The sequence below is a fragment of the Mugil cephalus genome, chromosome 6 (assembly GCF_022458985.1).
Source record: "Mugil cephalus isolate CIBA_MC_2020 chromosome 6, CIBA_Mcephalus_1.1, whole genome shotgun sequence".
NCBI classification, from domain to species: Eukaryota; Metazoa; Chordata; class Actinopteri; order Mugiliformes; family Mugilidae; genus Mugil; species Mugil cephalus.
Window position 1 is genome coordinate 3,342,933 of NC_061775.1, and position 21,474 is coordinate 3,364,406.

The following is a 21,474-nucleotide window of genomic DNA, read 5'->3' on the forward strand; positions in this document are numbered from 1 at the left end:
AAACACTTGAGTGTGACATGGATGGTGAGGAGGTGTTTGAATACATTTCATTCCGTCACGCAGTTGCGCACAGCATCATCGCAGAGAGGGTTTGGTTTGAGTTTTTTTTTTTAACCATCTGTAACGCGAGTAACAACTGCCTTCACCCATCCATGCCCACTGGCTTCTGCATCCACTCTCTCGTGTGTCAGATTAAACGTGCCGGCAAAATTGACAGTGTCAGTTGACATCGGTGTCGTGCGCTGATCGACTGTTAAATGACAAATTGATATCAAGGTGAGAAATTGTATAAGTCTATTCATTTTCAACAACCATTGCCCAAAATGCCCAGGCTGAATCTACAATCGATTAGGAAAGCTACATATTTCTGATCTAGTGTAGGAGTCCGCAAAGATCCCCTGAAAATCTGGAAAAATAGCCTTTTAAATTTGAAATTATTCCTCCTTGCCTAGGCACGTAAAATGCAAAACGAGCAGGGTTCCGGGTGATAAATAAAACAGTAAACCTCTAACTGGGACCAGAGAGGGGGTCATGATCACCCTGATCCATTCACACACTGAGACCGATTCCGCTTCTTCGCCACAAGATGGCGCTGGGTCCTCGCGGATAGCGAGGAACTCTGCTGCGACTTTAAAGTATTCTCTCTTGTGCAATGCTGGTGTCAGGATATCATGACTTGCTGCTTTGGATTGAATGAAGGTAAAAGATAGCATGGCTGGAAAGTTCCAGTGCTTCCAATCGCTTCATCTTCCAGTTTAGTCTGAACTTTAGCGGCAATTTAGACGAAACACGACTAAACAATTGCCATAGGTAGATATGAGGGAGGTCTTTGTGTTTCATATTCCGTGTCCTTGACGTTATACCGTCCATTTTATTACAAAATGGCCCCGTCACGATACATTTAAGGATATGCACAGCACCATGTGCTCACCTGACAACTTCTGAGTTTATGTTCTTTGTTGAAAAAAAGGAGGAACGCCAACATACTGCATGGTTGAATAATCCTGGGTTTTTTTGATTATGTTTTATGACAAGATAGAACGCACTAACTTTGAAATGCCCTTCAAACCCCTATCTATTGTCACATGCCATTTGTCTCCATTTCCTCATGATGAATATGTATAGTACTGGGAGTGAGACTTCTCACCTTTGCCTTTGTTTATTTCCTGTTCATCCTGCTGAGACGTGCAAACAGACAGGTAGTTGGTGGCTCTGAGTGCGTGGTGACGAAATCAACCAGCAGACTCAGGTCAAAGTGTAAAACATCTATTGTATGTGGTCCTGCACCAACACTGGGGCCCTCCTTTTAAATATACTCACACACACTGGCAAGCACTCCAAGCCCTTCAGCAATCCATACTGCTGAAAGGCTATGTATTAGTGTGAGAAACAGAAGTAGGAAGTGAGTGAATGTGTGTGTAGGTAAGCTGTGATGATAATGCAATACGGGTCTAGTTGGCTCAGGCCGGTTGTGACCGGATAGATGTCATTCTTCCCGTGTGCCAGGACTTTCTACCCATGTGCAATACACTCCTCTTCCGTCTCTAATTTGCTGACTTGACTCAAACGCATACCCCCCTGACTTTAGCGTTCCTCACGTGGCACCTGACACCATCAATGGAGACTGACTTTAGTGTCCCGAAGACCGTGTGCTTAAAAAGTTCACATTAAAGGTAAAGTTCATTAGGGGAAGGGTAAGAAAAGCCATGCTCTATTAGGAAATATATATCATGTATCATGTATATCATGTAGAATCATATTCTAGAAAGTATACAAGTATTTTTACCTTATTAAATCATTTAATTGCACTTTGTCCCTAAACAAAAATGAATGTTCAAACTGTAAATGTGACAGAATAAATGTAGAGTTAAATGTAATGAAGAAGTATTTAGGAGAAAAAAAATAATGTCACGAATAAATGTGCGCATGTGTTAAAAATACACTTCAGGTATTAAATATACTACTTTACCAAAATCAGCTTTACTATAAATATCTTTATGTATGGGGCTTATAGCAGGCTGAGATCATGTTTTGTCTCAAACCCACATTGAAAGCCAGCAAGGAAAGCAAGATATTAAATATACAGTACACTATATAGGAAAAAGGACTACAAATATGCACAACCAAGGACAACAAGTGACATGAGTGTTAAAATATATTTAGTGTAAGGTGGTGTGAAACAGAGCGGCTATAGACCTGTGTCTAAAGAGGAATGTGCTATTTGCACGCCTCTGTAGAGAGGATGGCACTTGTCACAATAATGTGACTGTTTTATTATTTTATGTTTTTAGTTTCTACATACAGATAAAGGCAGTTTAGTGTACAACAAAATGTTACGTGTCTAATAAGTGGTGTGTGCATGGTAAACAGCACTTAACAACAGTGTTTTTTTTCTTTCCAAGTCAGTAATAAATATCAGTGTCCTGTGATGCACATTGCGGACATGCCGGGGAATCTAATATAAAGGTCAGACTCACTCATCGCTCTCTCACCCAAACATACACTTAACATACATACATTTAAATTAAAATCAACACATATCCAGATTTCACCATTTGGAGATGAATATTTATTCCTGAAAACAAACAAACAAAAAAACAAAACAAAAAAAAAGTCTCAAAGCTATCAGCCGCAGTTTGGAAGAATGGAGATGCGGTGTACATTTTGGGCTCAGATTTTTTTCTTTGTCAAACTCATTTACAGAACAGGAAGTACTTATGTACGTTGTGAAAGAAGCCCAGCAGAGCACCCTGTTCCAAAGGGCATTCAATAACAGATATGCTCTATATAAAAACATTAAACTGATTACCTCTATACTGCAATGTTCTGCATGTGAGACCTGGCTCAGCCCGGAGGCTGTTAAAATAAAAAATAGACTTCCTCAGTGTTGAAATGTGGTCCTGAGTAATGAGGTCCAGGAAAATGTCTAGACTGGATTTGTTTTCACTGTAAAGCAGCAGCTCGAGACTCGCCTGTGTGTGTGGTGTACAGGGGGACATGGTTTTGGACGTTCTGACGACGTATACGAGCACCAGTAACAACCTCAAATACCTCCGTGACCTTGGGTGTTTTCTCTGGTTTGTCCTCGGCGGACAGATCTACCTGTGTGCATGCTTTCTCAGTCATCACACATACTGCTGTCATTTTTAGCACACGGAGTCGACGCCATCATGGTTCAGTCCACGACCACCTGTTAGAGCGTCAAAACAATCACCTTGTCACCCCGCTTCCACATGACACACACTTGACAGATTACATGAAGCTACAGCTGATGTCATGAGGAACTAAAAGAATGACTTTTGCTGTAGGTGCCAACAAATGGGTGGGTATATTTGCCTCATTAAAAAAAGTGCATGAGGATTACTGGCAGATATATGGAAACATGAAATACGATTGTTGATACGTTGTTATATACGTTGTTTTAATTTAATCCAAAAATCAAATTTCCCATTTAACTTTTGCCCAGACATACACATGCTCTTTTGTTCCTATAATCGAAGTATCAATGAACTTCTATCTTGTTTGGAAATGAGGATGCCTAAAATACAAACACCTACCTGACCTTTTCTATATCTAGCTGTTATGATAAGCTCAAGATCACACCACCACCTCTGCGACAGGATGGGATATTCCTTTAAGGGAAGCGGGAAATTATTCTAGCCTATTTATACATGATGAAACATAGGTGATAACAGCATATGCCTCCGGCCTCAAACGTTGTAAATCTGGTGCTAATGGACTAAATCTTGTGGTTAATCAGTGACCTACTCAGGCATCTACGTGAGCCAAGTCAGCAGAGCTATTTCAGAGTTTCACTGCTGAATGGGCAAATACAAGTGTGTAAACTAGATCCAAGAAGAAGTGGCAAGACCTAGAATTTATTGGACTAATTATAAATAAGGGTTTCAGACTATGAATTATGGAAGGGTATTACATTTCATACCTGTTTTGTTGGAGCTGGTTATGTGCCACATGGATTCTAGACAGAACCTGTACTTGACAAAAACAAGGCGTTGGTCACCGTCTTCATCTGTGACTAGCAGCCTTTTTGGCTTCTGACCTTCCTCCTCAAAGCTTTCATTAGTGTTTGCTAAATTTAGCAGTTTACCGCTGTAGAGGAATTATAGTTACACATTTGGGATGAAAACACATAAATTTATATTTGTTATGAAGACAAGTTCAGCTACTTGATTGAATCCACATGGAAATTAAATAGGAAAAAACAAAACAAAAACACGTGGAGTATGTCTCCTCCAACCAGCAATACCTCACAACCCTGACCTCAGTCCTGTTACACAAACAAGGATGTTGGCAAGTGGACAAAATACCCTACCAGTCAACGGTGTGGACACACCTTCTCATTCAGTTCAATGGGAAGGTGTGTCCAGTACATTCACTGGTAGTGCACATACAGAACAAACATGTTACGTGTGTAAGTTTCTGGAGATTCCCAATAAGGAATTACTTTTATTAAATCATGGAAGTCAGCACCTTATTATGTAGTCTTAAGATATGTCATATCAGCTGGCATTATTGGACTGAAATTAAGTGTAATCTGTTCACCTGGTACTGAAAGCGCTTCAGTGTTTCCCATATACCCACCAATGGCAGAAGCTGACACACACAACCTCGCCTGCCACCGGGTTCAGTGTCTTACCCAAGGACAAATCAGCTGGCCTTCAGTTAGCCAGGGATTAAGTCACCAATGCATGCAATCAGTGGAAAAACTGTCTGCCACTTGAGCTACGGCCACACAGGTCTCAGGTGAACACAAGATGTATTAATACACAAAGAAACAGGATGATAAACCCTGAAACTCAGCCAAAGAAAACAAAAGAAAAAAATAAATCCTCTTGCAACCAGTCTCTATAACATCTGTTACTAGATGTCCAGTGTTAAGAAAAAAAAAAATGGTGCTAATTGAACAAATTTACATCAGAACAGCTAAACACATTTCACTAGACCACTTATTTAAAACAAGGAAGATACATTTTTGCCTGCTTATGAATTGTAATCCAATCATTGTAGATGCATCTCTATTTAAGGCTGCCAAATCCATACAGCAATATACTCTGCAAACCAAACAGGCTTCAATATTAATACTGGCAGCATACAATCCAATAAGCATGAGGTGTCTGGACAGGCTCAATAGAGTGGCTGTCAGTAGATAAGATTAAAGGAGTAAAGTGTTTTGTATCTGGATAATGTCAGCTGTAGATATTCAGTATTGTGATTAAAAACAACACAACATGTTTGAGGTCTTGTATATCAAAAGCAACTAATGCATTTATTTGCAGGAGAATGCAACTGGTAGACAAATGGTCCAATACAAGGTTAACACAGTAATGATCAGTGAACAATCACTTTTTGAAGGAAAACTAAACTTCAATCAACTGAAGATGATACAATGATAACTTAACATTGCGTCAATATATTTACAAAAAACAAAATTCATTTGAAAAACTTTATAAAAAAAGAATCCCTGGAACTATTTACAACTTCTGTACAGGTGTGTAGAGGAGTCTTCCTGCTGCAAGAAAGAGAAAAATGTTGTTAGACCAAGTTTGGAAACTTTGTACAAACAACTCATTCGTAACATGTCTCTAAACGCAACGTAAAAATGTAACTTCTTCCACAAATGGAATCCGCAGCGCTCTCTCTCAGACTTACCTATAAACGATTGAGCAGGTTGTTCTGAATGTCCTCATACACCTGGTTGTAGATCTCGTCTTTGGATTTCAAGCCATCCAGGTACTCTGCAACATACAAGAAAAGGGCAATCAGATGTGTGGTGACCCCCATCAGACTGTATAACTGTATTTCTAAACATGTCTAAAAATATCACTTCATAAACCATCTGCAACGTACCAATATTCAAATGGCTGTCCTCCATCTGTTTTCTGTGCTTCAGGTACATGGGCCACACGTGGCCGTCGAACAGACCGGGAGGGTCTGGGACAGTGTACTGTCTTGTACTGAAAATGATACAGAGAAAAGACAAATGTGAGTTTTGAAAATTTGCACTGGACACGCAAGCATGACAGGGGAGTATTAAATCAGCGGCCCTGCAGACAGATGTGTGGATACAGAGATAAGTTGTTGTGTTCGCTCACCTTCTCCTTCTCTTGCACTCCTCATAGGGAACTGAGATGTAATAGGACTTGTTGAAAACATCCAGCAGAGGCCTGAGGAGAGATGAGACAGGTGAAGACACTGATGCTACATATTCAGAGTTAAAGAGTACAGTTACGCAACTACTTCCTCAGACTCTTATCTACGTCTCTGGAGTGTCCCGATGTTCACAACTTGTACAGAGAAAACCCTTATCTCTAAATGCAAGACGTGTACAACTCTGCTTGCAGGGGTCCACATATATGAGCCAATCGTGAGCTTGCTACATGATGATGTGTCATGACAGTACAGACACCGCCTATTTTAAGTTTGTTGTCATGACTTTCTTAGAATTTTCTTTAAAGGGGAACAGGAAATCTGTTTGTACGAATTCTAAGTGTAAGAAGGTGGCACGTGATAACTTGTTCATTTTTAAGAAGCAGATTCAGATATGATCTTCCCCAAGATGAAGGGAACAAACACACAATGTGCTCACCACATCTACAAATAAAATTTGTTGATCTGTAAATCAACACTACATGTCCATACAGATCAGCAGGTCGAAAAAAAAAAACCAAAACAAAACATTTTCTGTGAGTACAAACATAATTCCCTCCAAACACCCTGCCAAGCAAGAATAAAAGTCATCTTACGGGTAGTTGTAAAGCAGGAAGCCCTCCACAATCAGGATGTGGATCTGCTCGTCAGGGTTCACCTCATCAGAGGGAGAAGAGAGAGTCACGCCATGGGATCGGGCGAATTTCACTGGGTTCTCCATCCAGCCTTTCACCGTGTTGGTCATGGCCTCCATATCCAGAGCTGTGATCACTGTGGAGCAAGATCAAAATAGAGATGATGGAAAGAACAGATTACACACAAGCAAAGACCGTAATGTTTTGGGAATGTTTGTTGCTTGCAAGTTAGTGGATATGACTATAAACTAAATATATAAACTGTACTATGTGCATGTTAAATGGATATGATGTATGTAATCATGTAGGGACTTTTATGTGAATACAGGATAAACAGTGAGTCACTGGCAGTCTTCAGTGAAGTCTTACCATCCCACTGCCTAAAGCCGTCCTCCCCGACTTCTATCTGATCAGGTTTCTGAAATAACAGTCACCAATAAAACATTGCTGCAACCTCACAGCTCTGAACACTTGCAGATCGCACTCACATGCCAGAGACATAAGGCCAAATGAGTGAACAAAAGAGGATGAAAAAAGCAACACAGCAAAAGGCATGCAGAAAAAAAAGCAAGTGGAATACAAAAGTATCCAATCTAGGGGTAAATATAGAGTGATGGTAGTAATGGAGAAAAAGAAACAATACAGGAAATTAACTAGTGATGGAAGTCAGTGATGAAGTCTGTTAGATAGCCAGAACAATAATCTGTAACTACAACTATAATAAAGAAACTCTAAGCATATAAGGAAGGGAAAACATGATGGAAGAGAAGAGACAACCTGGTAACGAAAGCACTCTGCATAGCCATTAGGTGAATTTACACATCTACTGTGGAGTAAAGTGCGGAGGTTGGCAGCAACCTACTACATTACTACATTGCATCATGCAAGGCTCATGCAGTGTTCATGAAAGGGAAAATGTGGCCCAACAACAACAACAACCACCTCACTGGAACTATTCTCACTCACCTTGAAAAAGTCATCTTGATGCACAACGCAACAGTTGGGCAGAGTCTTGATCAATTTATCTGTCAGAGTGGTTTTACCACCATTGGTGACGCTGTAAACAAAAAGCAGAAAATGAAGAAAGCACATCAACAGACCATAAAAGTTGAAAAGTTAAAAGAAAAATACTGCTGAATGTGATTAAGTGTTACTGTTAGAAGTCAACAACTAATACTTAACAAAATGTGCCACATCTACATAAACCAATGAAATTTAAATCAATCTACTTGTGTCATTTCTTAACTTAATGACTTATATAAATGAGGTTAATATTAAATAAGTGCTGTGTTCGGACGGTAATGGTTAAAGTTAAATCTCCCTCCACTTTTGAAATCTCGCGTTGAATTTTCAAAAGTCCCGCTCGATTGATGACAACAAACCAAACACACCGGATGTGTCTTTACAACCGGTTTCTGGCGGGCAGCTGATAAAAGGAGGATAATGAGCATAAACTAGGACAATATTAGTCACGTTTACATAATAAAATAACTTCCAAATCAATAGTTTGACCTTACCTAAGAACAATAACACGACACCGGACAAGATTGTTTTGCAGTCATATGAAGCGCAATTAAACGCTTCAAAACTCCACCGCATTATCATTTATTTTATTAAATTTAACATCGCACTGTTATACCTGGCAATGTGCTCCTAGTACATTCAACATATTAGCAAACAACTAGCGGTTTAATTCAAATAAATAACTTATAAAAACTTACCCGCCTATTCCAATGATGTACTTCATCTTTTCGTCTCTTTTCGACAGTGCCGTTGCCAACGTCAGCTGAAGGTCGAGGATTAAATAAAAATAATAATCCAACAACTCAAACGCTTCAAAAGTTTGTAAGTTTAAACTGTTTTATAGCAACGTCTCTTTCTACTGCTCCATGAACAGAGCGCGAGGGACCACAGTTTATATTAGGCTCGGCGAATTACGTCACGGCATACGCAGTCATGGGGCAGGGCAATCCTCGTGGTCCGACGTGCTCGTGCTCCTTTTTCCGTTGTGCTGCGTGCCTCCTCGCGGCAGCCAATCCGATCCCGCGGAACGTCGACCACCGGCCATTCACAGCCCCCGAACTTTCACATATTTAAATATTACGCTACACCTGCTACTGTCCATCACAGAGTGCGTAGATATGAGCAGCTCTTCCTACCAGGAGTCAATCACCAGAGGTATGTATTGTGGAAAACTACCATTGATGGTGTCTTCTAAACTAAGTGCACCAAAATACCAGCTGTGTCTTTTGATATTGCTCCTTAATAGGAAACCCACACAAATGTGCACCCTTTTCTGTACATCATTACAATTAGGAAAGAAATCCAGCTGTACTTATCTTTATTTAAGCCAAGGCAATAAACTCATATAATCACATGAAGTAAGTCAACATTATTTAATAGCATGGAGCACAAATGTGGGAAAAGTATCATCCGAGTAGGTCTAGAAGTACTGTCATATACGGAGCATCTAAGTCTCTGACAGGAGGATAAACAATGCTCCTCTTTTCTCACACTCAGTCATGTTCTCAGATTTTTAAAAGTAGCAATACATAACATAATACATAACCTTTTGATAAATATAGTAATTGAATGCCAGGTCTTGCCAGTTCATTAAGTACACTAGTGAAAACGAATGCATGATAATGTAACAGTCCTGCACTGAATCTTAGCTACATGAAGGTTATGGTATTCAGCATTTACTTAGAACAACTGACAGAGCTGCTGATTCAGGATGTGGTTTGTAGTACTTCTGAGTTGTTTGTGTTGTACTGACACGTTTCTATTATTTTGACAGTCAGTCGTGAGGCAGCCGTAATCTTTTTAACTGGGTCAGACGCTATGCTTTCATACTGTGCAATATTCAGCATGCCCGATTCTTCATTACTGAAACAAATGTTGTGGTTGTACAATGTGTATCCAATGACTGAGCCCGAAACAATGGTGTTATGTAAACCACCACCTGCAGCTCAATAAAACACTGCCCCTGTTCAAAGATGTGCTCTTCTTGCCAGGATGTGCGACGTGCATGTTTCTATATGTGTTCATGTGCAGGCCATGGATCAACAGACGCTGTTGGTATGTGACGTAGAAGGGTGTGATGGGTGAGTCATGACACAGTATTTAGGTTACGGTTATGTTGCTAGGAATACCTTAATCTAGGAACCAGTCTAGTTTAGCCTCTAGTCCCTGTTCTCCAGTCTCCACTAATCCTGCCCAGACATGCACGGCACATTTATGAGATTGTAATGAGAACAAAGCACCAAAAAGTAAGTCTGCCACTTCTGGGCACAAGTGGATTATGAAAAAAGAAAATGCAGGTATAGTAATTTAGTTTTATTATAACTGACTGGTCCCTGGTCCTATATGAAATGAGACTTAATAAATATCTTTAGTTATTTTTCACCCTCATAACTGAAAACGTAATATCACATCAACATGAAGACATGTCTTCCTCTTTCGTCATGTCAACAATAAGCAATGAACAGAAATATATTAATATATATAAACTCATGTAGGAAGTGGCATTGTACTGTATTGTTACATAGAATTCCCCATTGAGTAGCTTCAAATAATACATGACGCGTTAATTCTGTGAAAAAGTCCTTAGCCCTATCTCAGAACCAGGAAATATGTGTTGCCATAATACACAGTGGTTTACAGTAGACACAATAGACACAATAATGACTTCAGTTTAAGACTGTAAAAGAAAGGGAAGGAAAACAAGGCAACCAGACTTCAGGAGGAACAATTTATTCAGTCAGATTTACAAGCAGGAAACTCAGGGACCCACATGTGGTTTGAATGAACATTTTACAGCAGGTGAATGGAAGGCATTATAATATAGATATTGTGCTTTCATAGTCAAAATGGAGAGTTTGACTTCAAAAGATCCTACCAGCAATTTCTATGCAAACATTCCTAAAGATATTGGCATTAGGCCCTACTCACAAAAAAAAAAGAAGAAACCGAAAGCCTACATTTTACATTCCTTCACTTTTCTCGATGTCTTTACATCTTTAAAACATTTGGTTCAACAATAGGCACCGAGTTCAGCCGGCAAACCACAAATATGGAGGGGCCTTCTGCTTGTAGTATGACAAGCTGTTGTGTTGACTGCTCCACCACGGACAATCTACACAAGTGTAAAACACTATGTAAAAAAGATGCTTATTCAACTTTATGATCATTATGGAGGATGTAATTTGCCTTGATGTTAAACTGGATTGAATTAAAAACTATTGTTTTTGTTATTTAGCCTAGCCCACTGACTAAAACTGGGCTGTCAAAATAATAGAAACATGTGTCAGTATAAAATTCAACTGTACTACAAAGCACAGCCTCCAAAATGTAGACACAGTTGAATAAACAGCTCTCTCAGTTATTTTAAACAAATACTGAATAGCATAACATTCATGAAGCTCAGATTTAGGGCAGGACTGTTATATTAGGATGCATTAGTTTTCACTAGTGCACCTAATGAATTGGCAAGTGAGTGTGTATTTTACGTAAGCACTCAGGTTTGGTGTGTCAGACAAAAACACCTCAGAAGGACGGAACAAAAAGCAAAGTTGGACATTTTATCCAACATTACTGCTCAAGAAAGGCAACAGGACAAGAGGCAAGTCAGAACCGAGATGGGACTTTAGAAACAGACCTTCCACGTGTAATATTATTCGTACCAAAGAACAAAAACATGGCCTACCAACTCCAACACAAATGCATGACAGGACTCAAGTCAAAATACATTTTTGGAGAACACAATTCCTCCTACATGTAAAACTACCAAATCAGTTCTGAAACTATTCAACGATTATGTTAGAATCCAATAGTGCAAAACAATATCAGCAGTATACAGGCAATACAATTATGTAGTTTCTTTAGAAAAATAAAAACTCTTCTGCCCTCATGCTACAATAACTTGAATAGATGGAAGACATGAGAGAAAACCAATGCAACTCCGTACATGACCAATCCATAACTTCTGGTCATGTATCTGAATGTGCACATAAAAAGAAAACGGAGGAATAAAATTAGTGTTTAATTCTCCAGCTGAGCATTAAATGAACTTTCTTAATTATAAGACAACTTCACAATTTATATAGATTCTATCTGAACTGGCAACAAATGTTCCCATATGAAAAAGATCTATAAGAATTAAAGAAATGTGCATTTTATAACTGTGACATGCATACATTCAATTCTTGTGTACTTTGTCTTGATAATTAACAGACCTGATACATAATTAGTGGTCATTTTTCCATATGATAGTATTGTGTTATTATTGTATTATTTATATGTTGTCTAATCAATGTCAAATAATCACAGAAAAATAAACAAAATACACAAGTATTGCATGACCTCATCGTGGATTCTTATAGAATTTTTCTCAACAAAAAATTGTTACTTAAGACAATTGAGGCACATCATAACACGAGCTACAGCACAGATGAAAGGGCACAAACTTTACAGAGTTAATGGGACCAAAGAAAGAGCAAATGATCCTTATATCAGTGAATGTTAGTACTTTTGGACATAAAAATATCAAGACAGCATCATTGAAAGGCCTTATAATACAGCAGTTATGGTCAAATAAAAAAGATGAAGGCATCTGACACACTGAAAACCCCTTCATAATTGATTCACATGACGTTATCATGTTGACCAAAGCAACAGTGACCTTCCTGTTACACATAATCTCCAGACCTGCCAAGATGAAATCTCTCGGGTGAATGCACTGTAAATTATGTAATCTTTTCATAAACTCATATAAACACCCTCAGTTTTATGTGCATTTTGCAGTTCATCTGGCTGATTTATTATTTTCCACCAAAAGCCAAGCCTGTAATTTTTGTATTTCATCTTGATAAAACATCATTATGAGCTACATAATAGGCATCAGGTTAATGGATGAAGGAACTCTGCGACAGCTTCCGGTAAAAAACAGTTCTTGTAACAGAGCAGCTACGTCCTTCGTACATTTTCAAGTTGGGATATAAATTAAGGAGAGATTTCCGGACGCGGAAACTGCTGTGGGACGGTGAATTCTTTCGAATCATCAGCTGGATGTCGATAAAACAAGGAAGCATGTGTTGACTGGATAGATCCCTGCTTCTCAAAGTTGCCATGCTCCGCACTTCTGTCACACTCTGCATGAACAAAAAGAAGTGTTGTATTTTGTCTGGATGCGTAAACAACACATTTCTCTGCTCTTGTACCCGTATCACATTTAGGCTCATGCGCTGAAGATGTGTGTACAACTTTGTCTATGTTTGGTGGTTTTAACGGATGAAACTAGCTTTCGCTGCATCGTATCCCTGAGTCTGCTGTGTTTTGGGCAAAGTCATTGTTGTAAATGAAGTAAGGACTGTGGTCTAAGGACAGGTTGGAGACGTAAACTCAGTCGCTCTTTACATTCACTAGCTTAACTCCAAGCCACACTTGTTCATGACCTGAGTATAAAAATGATCACTTGTAATGGAGATAAAGCCACCTTTATGTTTGCAGTCAGTTACGTATTAGCATCACTAAATGTTTCAGTGCTTCAACCGTTCTCTGCGCGGTAAAACTGACAGCTAGGTAGTTACAGCTTGTTCCTGTAAATATCCTTCAGAATAATGGTCCTGACTTGACATCCTTTCTTTGGATCATATAGAGAGAAAAAAAACCAACATGATGACATGATTTCATAACATAACATCATAACATAATTTTAACGACATGTGCCCAGAGTTACTGTAGGAACCATAAACTAATGCTGTGCAGCTTATTCTTATTTGCAGAGTAAATCTGAAACATAGCCGTGAAAGCCAACAATTTATAGATAGGTATGAGTGTTTGCAATCATCTATATAGTTTCCACTCATAGAGTCCACCTGTATATCCTCTGTTTACATATTCTTCTATGTATTTTGTGCACTAAGATAGTGTAGTAGTAGTTACACTGAAGTAGAAATAATGTCTGTTTCAGGTCTACATATATGTACAGTAGCACAGTGGGATTAGGTGAAACAGTTTTTCATGTCTCCATGTTTTCACTAAAATATTGTGGAAATGACAATGAAAACAACTTAAATCTTGAAGTTAGGTGTCAGCTCAAACAAAAAAAAAAGGACATCTAATGATAGAACATATCTTAAGCCCTGCAAATAGTAAATGAAGACAAAGATTGAGAAGGCAGCAGACACTTATAATTCCCACTGGGTAATATTTTGCCCTTGCCTTCCCCTTTTCCCAAAAGCACTACACATCAACATTAAAACAAGCACACATGATTTTTTTGTGTTTTGACTTTTTTGAGTCTCTTAAGAATATATAATCTAATGTTAAATTTCTCTTACTCACTTAAGACTAATCTATGTTACAGTTCATTAGGTACACTAGTGTAAACAAATGCATATGAATATAACAGTCCTGCACTAAATATTCATGTTATGGTATTCAGCATTTGTTTGACAGAGCTTTTGATTCAGCTGTGTTTTCATTTTGTAACCTGCAGTTTGTAGTATTATTCAATTGTACTGTCTTGTACCAACACTTATTATCTTGACCACTCCATTTTAGTCTGCAGGCTGGGTTTAATAACAGAAACACGCTACATCCTCAAAAATGATCCTACAGTTGAATTACCACCTTGTTTCAACATAACCCGATGACTATTCCTGCCATTAAGAGGCATTAAATGCAGAACTGTTATATTAGAATATATTTATTTTTACTAGTGTGGGCTAATGAATTGGAAAGTGAGTGTATATTATAGAGAAATGTATGCGTAATCAGTGGCTTGTGTGGAGAGTCATCTTGTGGCTAAAACAGGAAATACAACAGTTGTTACCTTCACCGCCAAAACTCAGTCCTCATAATCCTTGATTCACAATCATTGATTTTGGCCTGGAAAACAGGAAAGAAAAGATTCTCTGAGAACTTTTAAAAACTTATGAGGGTTCACAATGCACCAAAAACCCCATGAAGGTCCGACATAGTTAAAAATCCACTGTAAAAATATGACAAAATCCAGTAAAGACCAGTACCGCTCAGACTTTTTAATTGGCTCCTGTGGGACTGAATGCTGCTCCTGCTGTCTCTGCTCCTGCTCCATCCTACACACACACACACACACACACATACACACACACACACAGACACACTTACTGTACTGTGTGCTCTTGTGCTAATGTCTGTTTGGTGCACCCTTGTGATGCCAATTTAGTGGGATTAAATATTTAAGCTACTTCATTTTGAATACAATCCTACAAGAGTAATGCCATCAAAATTAGACAAAAAATGTACTCTACCTTTCCCTCCGGGCTTTAATCCTCTCCTCATCAAATCTGAAAATGAATAACACTGTTAAGTAAATCCCACCTGAGTCCTAATCTCATTTTATATTTATTCAAAATAAGATCATGTTGGTCTCATTTTCGGTTAGATTTATACGAATAGTAAATTTCACAGTTCAAGAAATAAATTCTAAACAGGATTAACTGCTGCCTTCAGGCTGAGGTTCACTCCTGCAGCTCATTTTCTCCATCTAGTGGTCTCAGATACTTACTGCACCACACACTCAGGAACATGGACGTGCTCCATGGGAACAATCTCTGCTAACTCATCCAGACTGTGGACGTACTGGATCTTATTCATGAACTTCACACTGCAGAACACAATGGGAAAACAAACACACTTACAGTAGATAGACAGATTACTTATGTACAGTAAAAAAAATAAAAAAAGTCAGGTTTGTGTTACCTGATGAATGGCCTTGATATAGCCAGGACTGTGCGTATGAACCATGTGGGATGAGCGATGACTAGAGACTTCAGGTTCTTTCTCAGTCTGCCCAAGACACAAATAAATATCCTCTCAGTTGACTATTTGGTTAACCTTCAGGTCACTGTTTACAAGTTTGCACAGAACAACACATTAGATATTGCATAACACTTATCAAATCATGTCCTGGAGTTTATTTCCCATTTTAAATAGAACTGAGTCACCTTCGGTGTTCTAGTGACAGCATGTGATGACTTCCATTAATCTGCCTTTAATAAATGTCAGTATCAACGTCATGCATATCTGTCTGCTGATGGAGAACAGTGCTCTGTGGTATAAATAGAAGGGTATGCCCTATTAGATTCATGTCATTAACAATATTTTTTATTATACATATGCCAGTGTACTGGAGTAGTTTTGCAATAGCTTTATCCTTCCCTACCTTCTGTCAATCATTTGGTAGCATTTCTTGAGCCAGCTGATGCCAGGCATCTTGCTCCGAGGAGTGGCTCCGTTCATGTAGATGATCAGGTAATCTTCGGCCACAAGCATCTCCAGACTGCTCACCACATACCTGCAGGACAATTTCTTGTTGGGTTATCTCAACTATGTTGTACATAAGTGTAGGGTATCAAAGTCTGGATTATAAAGGTGTCAGCTGAGACTGACAGACGCACAGGAAGAGGTTTTCCATGATGTATTGGTAGTCTGCACAGCTGCTCTCAGGCAGGTAACACGCAGAGAACACGATGATGGCGTTCAGGCCTTCTCCATAGTAACCTGAGGAGAGAGGTTTTCAGGTAACAATGCTTCAGGTTGCTTTGATACATATGGTTTGAACTTGGAAATTTCTTCACTATGTGTTTTATCTTTTAACGTTTAAAGGATTACATCAGCGGTTTTGCATGTTTGACTACAAAGTGTGTACATCCAACACCACTGAAAGCACTTAACAGTATTAGATGAAAAATCAGCTGATACTGACCTCCGTGTGTGATGACCCGGAGGTAAGGTCTGATGACCTGCATGTCTATACGATGCTCCTGCTCTCCGATGATCACCGTTCTCCAGAGACGCCCATTGTTTGAATTCCCATCCTCACCAACTTCCCCTGAACCGTTACCAGGACCCGCTTTGGCCGAGGCCACGGGCGTATCATCTGGAGAGACATAGGGTCTGATTTTTGATTTGAACATGCTGCACCGTTTTAATTTCCAGAAAAGGTGAAATATAATGTGTGCAAGCTCCTTTTGAGGGCATTTTCACCAGTCCTCATTTCTCTAATCGAGAGGAAATATTGACAGGACCACAACAGTCGGCGGGTATGAACATACCCTCCCACTCCAGGTCGTTGCCATTGGTGATAAACTCCAGTGAGTCTGTTTCATCTGGTGTATCAATGTCATCAACATTGATGTCTAGGTCGTCAGGTGTGTCCAGGAAGTCATCGGACAGCAAGGAACCTTCACTTTGATCCAAAGACAGGTTCATATCCGGAGCAATCAGTGTACGTCGTTTACGATGGGATGAAGACACACCGCCACTGCCACCTCCTCCTCCAGGTGGGCTCACAGTCAGGGAGCTAGGAGGGCCTGCAGCAAGACCAGAAATAGAGAAGGGAAAGCAGATCAGTAGCTTTGGTTCATACCATACAGCAGTAACCATTCAGCATTCAACGACCGTTCAGTTGTCAGGGTTACTTACAGACTCCATCATCGGTCAGACCACAAGATGGATCCATGTCTCCGTACTCTGGTAGTGGTCTGGAAGGAAACGTACAAGATGAGGCAGTTTTATTTAAGATTATTAGTCTGTAACTGGGCTCACAATAATATGTAACATTGTGATTAGGCGTCAATGTTGCCACTGATCTGACTGAGCACAAAAAAAATAGCAGACAAGGATCACGATGGTTTTTATGTCTCTCTGGGGGTAGACGAATATTACAGGGCTTCCAGACAGGGTGTGAGTCAGAGCAGAGAGGGAAGGGAGGAGAAATAGAGGAGAAAAGAAGACAGATAGATGACAGAGGAGAAAGTGTGTCTGTGTATACAAACAGCAGTGCATCTATGTTTCCCTTTATGCTGCATATCATTTACTGTTGACAGAATGAGAAGCAGACAGGAGGAGAATATCTACTTGCTCTGCATATGTTTGTGTTGAGCTGTGTCTTTATGTGAGAGTAAGCAAGCCATGCAAATTAGGTCAAATGTCCTATTCAGTGCTACCTGAAAATGTATGACTAAATGGTTAAAATAGCAAGAGATGCAGAGAGCTGCAGCGTAGTGTTGTTTAGCAGAGACGGCCTTAGCTGCATTCCTGTGAAAGCCAAATACTTCATTCTCCCATCCGCGGGAGGAAAGTGTGTAGCGGTGTGTGCTCCTCCTGAGCCAACAACACTGGCCGTAGCCCAGAGAAACGGGCGCTGATCAACAATCTGACTCTATTCCCCGATGACCCCTGCAGTGATTACTGAGACGATGTTTTCTTTGTCAAACGTGAAGCCTTTTCTGTAAAAGCGCTAACAGACCGAGGGGGATTTCTCTTTCAACAAAAGCCAGCATGTCTCCTTTGTTCCTGTTTATAGCCGCATTGCCCTTCAGTCACAAATATCAAGATGACTCAGTGATGCTTACCTTCCAGAGAGAGAGGGCTGCTTTTGTCGATGCAAATCAGCTTTTTAACCTCTCATGCGCCTGTGTTCCGTTTGCTAAATCATTCCTTTTCTTCTCAAATGATAATAGAGAAACTAGAGCAGAGCATCTTGCCGATTCGTCTTTATCATTGACTATGTCACTGGCTATTCCTCTGTCTGTGCCTGTCTGTACCCAAAACCTGCCACCATTTTCCTGGAGTGGTGTTGTTGCTCGGTACTGCTGTTGTGTCACATGACGTTGCCTGAGACCATTTACAGACAGAGCTGCACCTGCTCCCTGGCTTCCTGCCACCCCCATCTGACTAAGAAGGAAGGAGGAGGGAGGAGGAAGAGGAAGAGGGAGACCAGCGCCGACTGGCATGTACTCTGCACATCAAGTTCTGCATCCAAACCTCCGCACAGCAAATTCCCACAATCTCTGAATCACTATACCGTCCCTCATCTTATGAAACATTACAAATCATTCTCTGTTCCTCCTGAACTTTCTTTTGAATTGAAATTTAAACACCACTTTAAACGTCAGACTGGGCTAGAAGTCTTGGTGTGAAAATCAATTAAAATCTGCACAGTTATTTTTAAACTTACAGCTACAATAGTACATTAACTGCTTCACCACTGCTTACAGAACACGACCGAACATGCTACTATAAATATATGCCTGTCAATCCAAAGTAGGAATTACTGATTACAAAGAACCTCTTTTTAAAAAAACAACAACAACAAAAAAACAGAGTCATTATTTAAAAGTTTGATAAATCCAAAAATAATGTGATGTTCAATTGTAAAACGAAATGTGTTACATATGTATCATTATGTACTCAATTATATTCCACATCCTTTTCAATATTTGACAGGTGTAGCTTTTTGTCTCTGCATCAACCAGTTGTCTGTGTCTAACATCAACTCGAGAACAGTTTAGTAAATGACGATGCTGGTGATGATGATGATGATGATGATGATGATGATGATGATGATGATGATGACGATGACAATGATGTGGTGAAGTAGAAAGTAAAATGAGCCGACCTGGGGAAATCTTCATCCTGCCACTCGTCTTTCACTTCCATGTTCTCCATTCGTAGAGTTGCCTCTGTGGTGCCCATCCCTCAGAGAGGAGAGCAGGGGCCTGGAGGTGTGAGGAGAAATGTTTAGTAATTAGCACCATTTACAGTAATAGAAGGAAGTAGTAAGCACAAGTATACTAACTACACTGTGGTGGGACTTTATCCAAATAATTTACTCTATTACAATTTAGGGGTCTGAAACCACTGCAGGTCACGTGGTCTGCATCTCCCTGCCCACAGGAGCACATGTGAGAGGCATGTGACTGTCTCGAACAGAGCCCATATTCTGAACTTGGCTCTCCTCAAAGTCAAATATTACAAACAAATTTCCTCCTGGGTGGAATTCAAGAGGCCGGTGTGGAGGACGACATTCAGGCCTAATCCTCCCTCGCTGCTCCTTAATCCCACCACGCTGCTGCCTTTTGATCTCTATTCACACTGAGGGTTTATGTCACCAGCAGTATTCATGGAAAAACTTCAGATAACATTTGTTGCTATGTGCTTTTGAGGTCGAAGAGGATTCATATAAGTGCTTTCAAAAATACAGTGACTGCAAAACTACTGAATAAGCATTATTGACGTTAACACCTCCTCTGCAATAAAGGATTTAACACAACAATGCAGATGCATTATCACAACATAATAGTGAGACATTAATAAAACCAGTACAGGTCTGTTTTGGCTACATGATTAGCACTGAGGATATTTAATTAGACCTGAAATCATGAAATTCATGATGTTTGATTTCCAGCTCTGTGTTGGAGGTTATAACTGGAAACAGACCAAGATGAGATATAATTACTAGGAGTGGAGCGGTTTCAGTGGTTTCTGGCAGCAGCACTTGTGGCTGAGTATAAACTGGAAGACAGCCAAGTCTCGCACAGAAGGAAATAATTCATTTTCACAGGTCTTATATTAAACGCAGAGAACAGAGTGAAGGTAAGAGATTGCACCATGAAGTTAGCAAGTGTGGAAAGAATGTGAGAGAATAAATTATGGAAAAGACAATGTAAGATTTATACAAAAATTCTGCACAGATGAAATTGCCGACTATATATGTGTATACATGTATATGGTCACTGTGCATATAAGACGTGTGTCATAAATGTCACTGGAAATGAATTCTCTCCATTGTGAACTCATTCATTCTGCATGAAAATATCGGTGGAATAATTTGCGAAACCAATCACCACCAAACAAGCAGTGCTTCACTATTACAGAGTAAAATGGCTCTACATCCTCACTCCTCACCCAAAATGGAACATCTAACACAAAATAAAAGATTTCATCTCATGTGCATGCAGTCAGTGTAAGGTGTCAGACCTGTGCAGTGAGCAGAATATAAATGCACGCATGTGCATGTCTTTGGCTATACTCACATGAGAAGCGTGCGATCCCCTTCAAACCTCTTGGTGGTCAGTGCCTGGGTGCGTTCCTGCTCTTCAGGCACAGATGCAAAGATGTAAGCGGAGAAAGTGCCTATCCTCCACATCAACAGAAAAGCATGGGTCACCCTGAAATTCCTCCTCCTCTCTCTGTCTTTCATTCATTCACACACACGCACGCACGGACACAGTCGTACAGTGTCCTCGGTGTCAGCAGCTAGCCAGCAGCAGGTGTCTGAAGACAGGGGGCACCTCTGTTGTGGACTCCCCCCACCCTCCTCTCCTTCGCCTCTGGCCACCTTTGTTGGGAAAAGACTGGCCGTGAAGAGAGAGACGACAGTCTGCCTCTCAGTCCCTACGTCCACACCACCAAGACAGAAAAAAATTCTTTTAGCGGGAATGCATCTGCTCTGGCATCACAGTCTCTCTCTTTCTTTCTCCATCTCCCTCTTTTCTCCTTATACAGCTCCAAATACCTTTGGAGTATCTTTTTCTTAAAATCAGTTCAAAAGCCTTTTCGAGCTTCCTCTGTCTCCAAATCCCTCAATTTAAGCTTATTTATCCTTACAGCAACTTGGATAAAATGAGCACTGGTCTCTGTGTCCATTTACTTCATTGGATAATCCTGCTGTTGTTTTCAGTGGTCTTCTATGTGGCGGCTGTTCCCTGGCAACAGCATCTCTCTCCATCTATATCTCCCCACCCAGCCTGTCTCCTTGCCACAGCCTCTTTCACACTACACCACAACTCTCCACATAACATTAATTATTCATTCCCCCGCTTCACTTGGTTCCCCGTCA

General features: G+C 40.0%; 2 protein-coding genes and 1 long non-coding RNA gene across 5 annotated transcripts; 1 reads left to right on the plus strand and 2 right to left on the minus strand.

Annotated features, from left to right (window-relative positions):
- Nucleotides 1-5,259: 5,259 nt before the first annotated feature.
- Nucleotides 5,260-8,702, minus strand: LOC125009123 (muscle-specific beta 1 integrin binding protein). 2 transcript variants are annotated; one of them, XM_047586780.1, is made up of 8 exons: nucleotides 8,525-8,702; nucleotides 7,770-7,860; nucleotides 7,173-7,221; nucleotides 6,765-6,939; nucleotides 6,114-6,185; nucleotides 5,869-5,975; nucleotides 5,671-5,756; nucleotides 5,260-5,527 (listed from the first exon to the last, which is right to left on the minus strand). In XM_047586780.1, the coding sequence occupies exons 1-7, from the start codon at nucleotides 8,548-8,550 to the stop codon at nucleotides 5,671-5,673; spliced, it is 606 nt and encodes a 201-aa protein (XP_047442736.1). In that variant the 5' UTR covers nucleotides 8,551-8,702; the 3' UTR covers nucleotides 5,260-5,527. The 2 variants fall into 2 exon arrangements, with proteins under 2 accessions (XP_047442736.1, XP_047442735.1); XM_047586779.1 differs by having other exon boundaries at nucleotides 5,260-5,530.
- Nucleotides 8,703-8,858: 156 nt separating this feature from the next.
- LOC125009124 lies at nucleotides 8,859-12,392 on the plus strand. The gene is made up of 2 exons (XR_007112942.1): nucleotides 8,859-8,981; nucleotides 9,818-12,392. It is a non-coding gene; the product is annotated as an uncharacterized LOC125009124 (long non-coding RNA).
- atcaya (ATCAY kinesin light chain interacting caytaxin a) lies at nucleotides 10,541-21,393 on the minus strand. 2 transcript variants are annotated; one of them, XM_047586777.1, is made up of 13 exons: nucleotides 20,669-21,393; nucleotides 19,252-19,351; nucleotides 17,274-17,332; nucleotides 16,904-17,161; nucleotides 16,555-16,728; nucleotides 16,247-16,349; nucleotides 16,012-16,143; nucleotides 15,549-15,635; nucleotides 15,355-15,453; nucleotides 15,098-15,133; nucleotides 14,834-14,902; nucleotides 14,638-14,693; nucleotides 10,541-12,952 (listed from the first exon to the last, which is right to left on the minus strand). In XM_047586777.1, the coding sequence occupies exons 2-12, from the start codon at nucleotides 19,326-19,328 to the stop codon at nucleotides 14,660-14,662; spliced, it is 1,128 nt and encodes a 375-aa protein (XP_047442733.1). In that variant the 5' UTR covers nucleotides 19,329-19,351; nucleotides 20,669-21,393; the 3' UTR covers nucleotides 10,541-12,952; nucleotides 14,638-14,659. The 2 variants fall into 2 exon arrangements, with proteins under 2 accessions (XP_047442733.1, XP_047442734.1); XM_047586778.1 differs by lacking the exons at nucleotides 19,252-19,351; nucleotides 20,669-21,393 and adding an exon at nucleotides 18,206-19,197.
- Between the last annotated feature and the right edge of the window lie 81 nt (nucleotides 21,394-21,474).

Excerpts from the sequence above, each read along its gene's own strand:
- LOC125009123 (XM_047586780.1), bottom strand. The coding sequence starts at position 8,550 with ATGAAGTACATCATTGGAATAGGCGG. Across the intron at positions 7,222-7,769 it reads ATCAAGATGACTTTTTCAAG|AAACCTGATCAGATAGAAGT; the intron begins GTGAGTGAGAAT and ends CTGTTATTTCAG. Across the intron at positions 6,186-6,764 it reads TTCCTGCTTTACAACTACCC|GCCTCTGCTGGATGTTTTCA; the intron begins GTAAGATGACTT and ends ATCTCTCCTCAG.
- atcaya (XM_047586777.1), bottom strand. The coding sequence starts at position 19,328 with ATGGGCACCACAGAGGCAACTCTACGAATGGAGAACATGGAAGTGAAA. Across the intron at positions 15,134-15,354 it reads GTTCCTGAGTGTGTGGTGCA|ATTTGATGAGGAGAGGATTA; the intron begins GTAAGTATCTGA and ends ATTCATTTTCAG. Across the intron at positions 14,903-15,097 it reads ATTAAAGCCCGGAGGGAAAG|GATGGAGCAGGAGCAGAGAC; the intron begins GTAGAGTACATT and ends GTGTGTGTGTAG.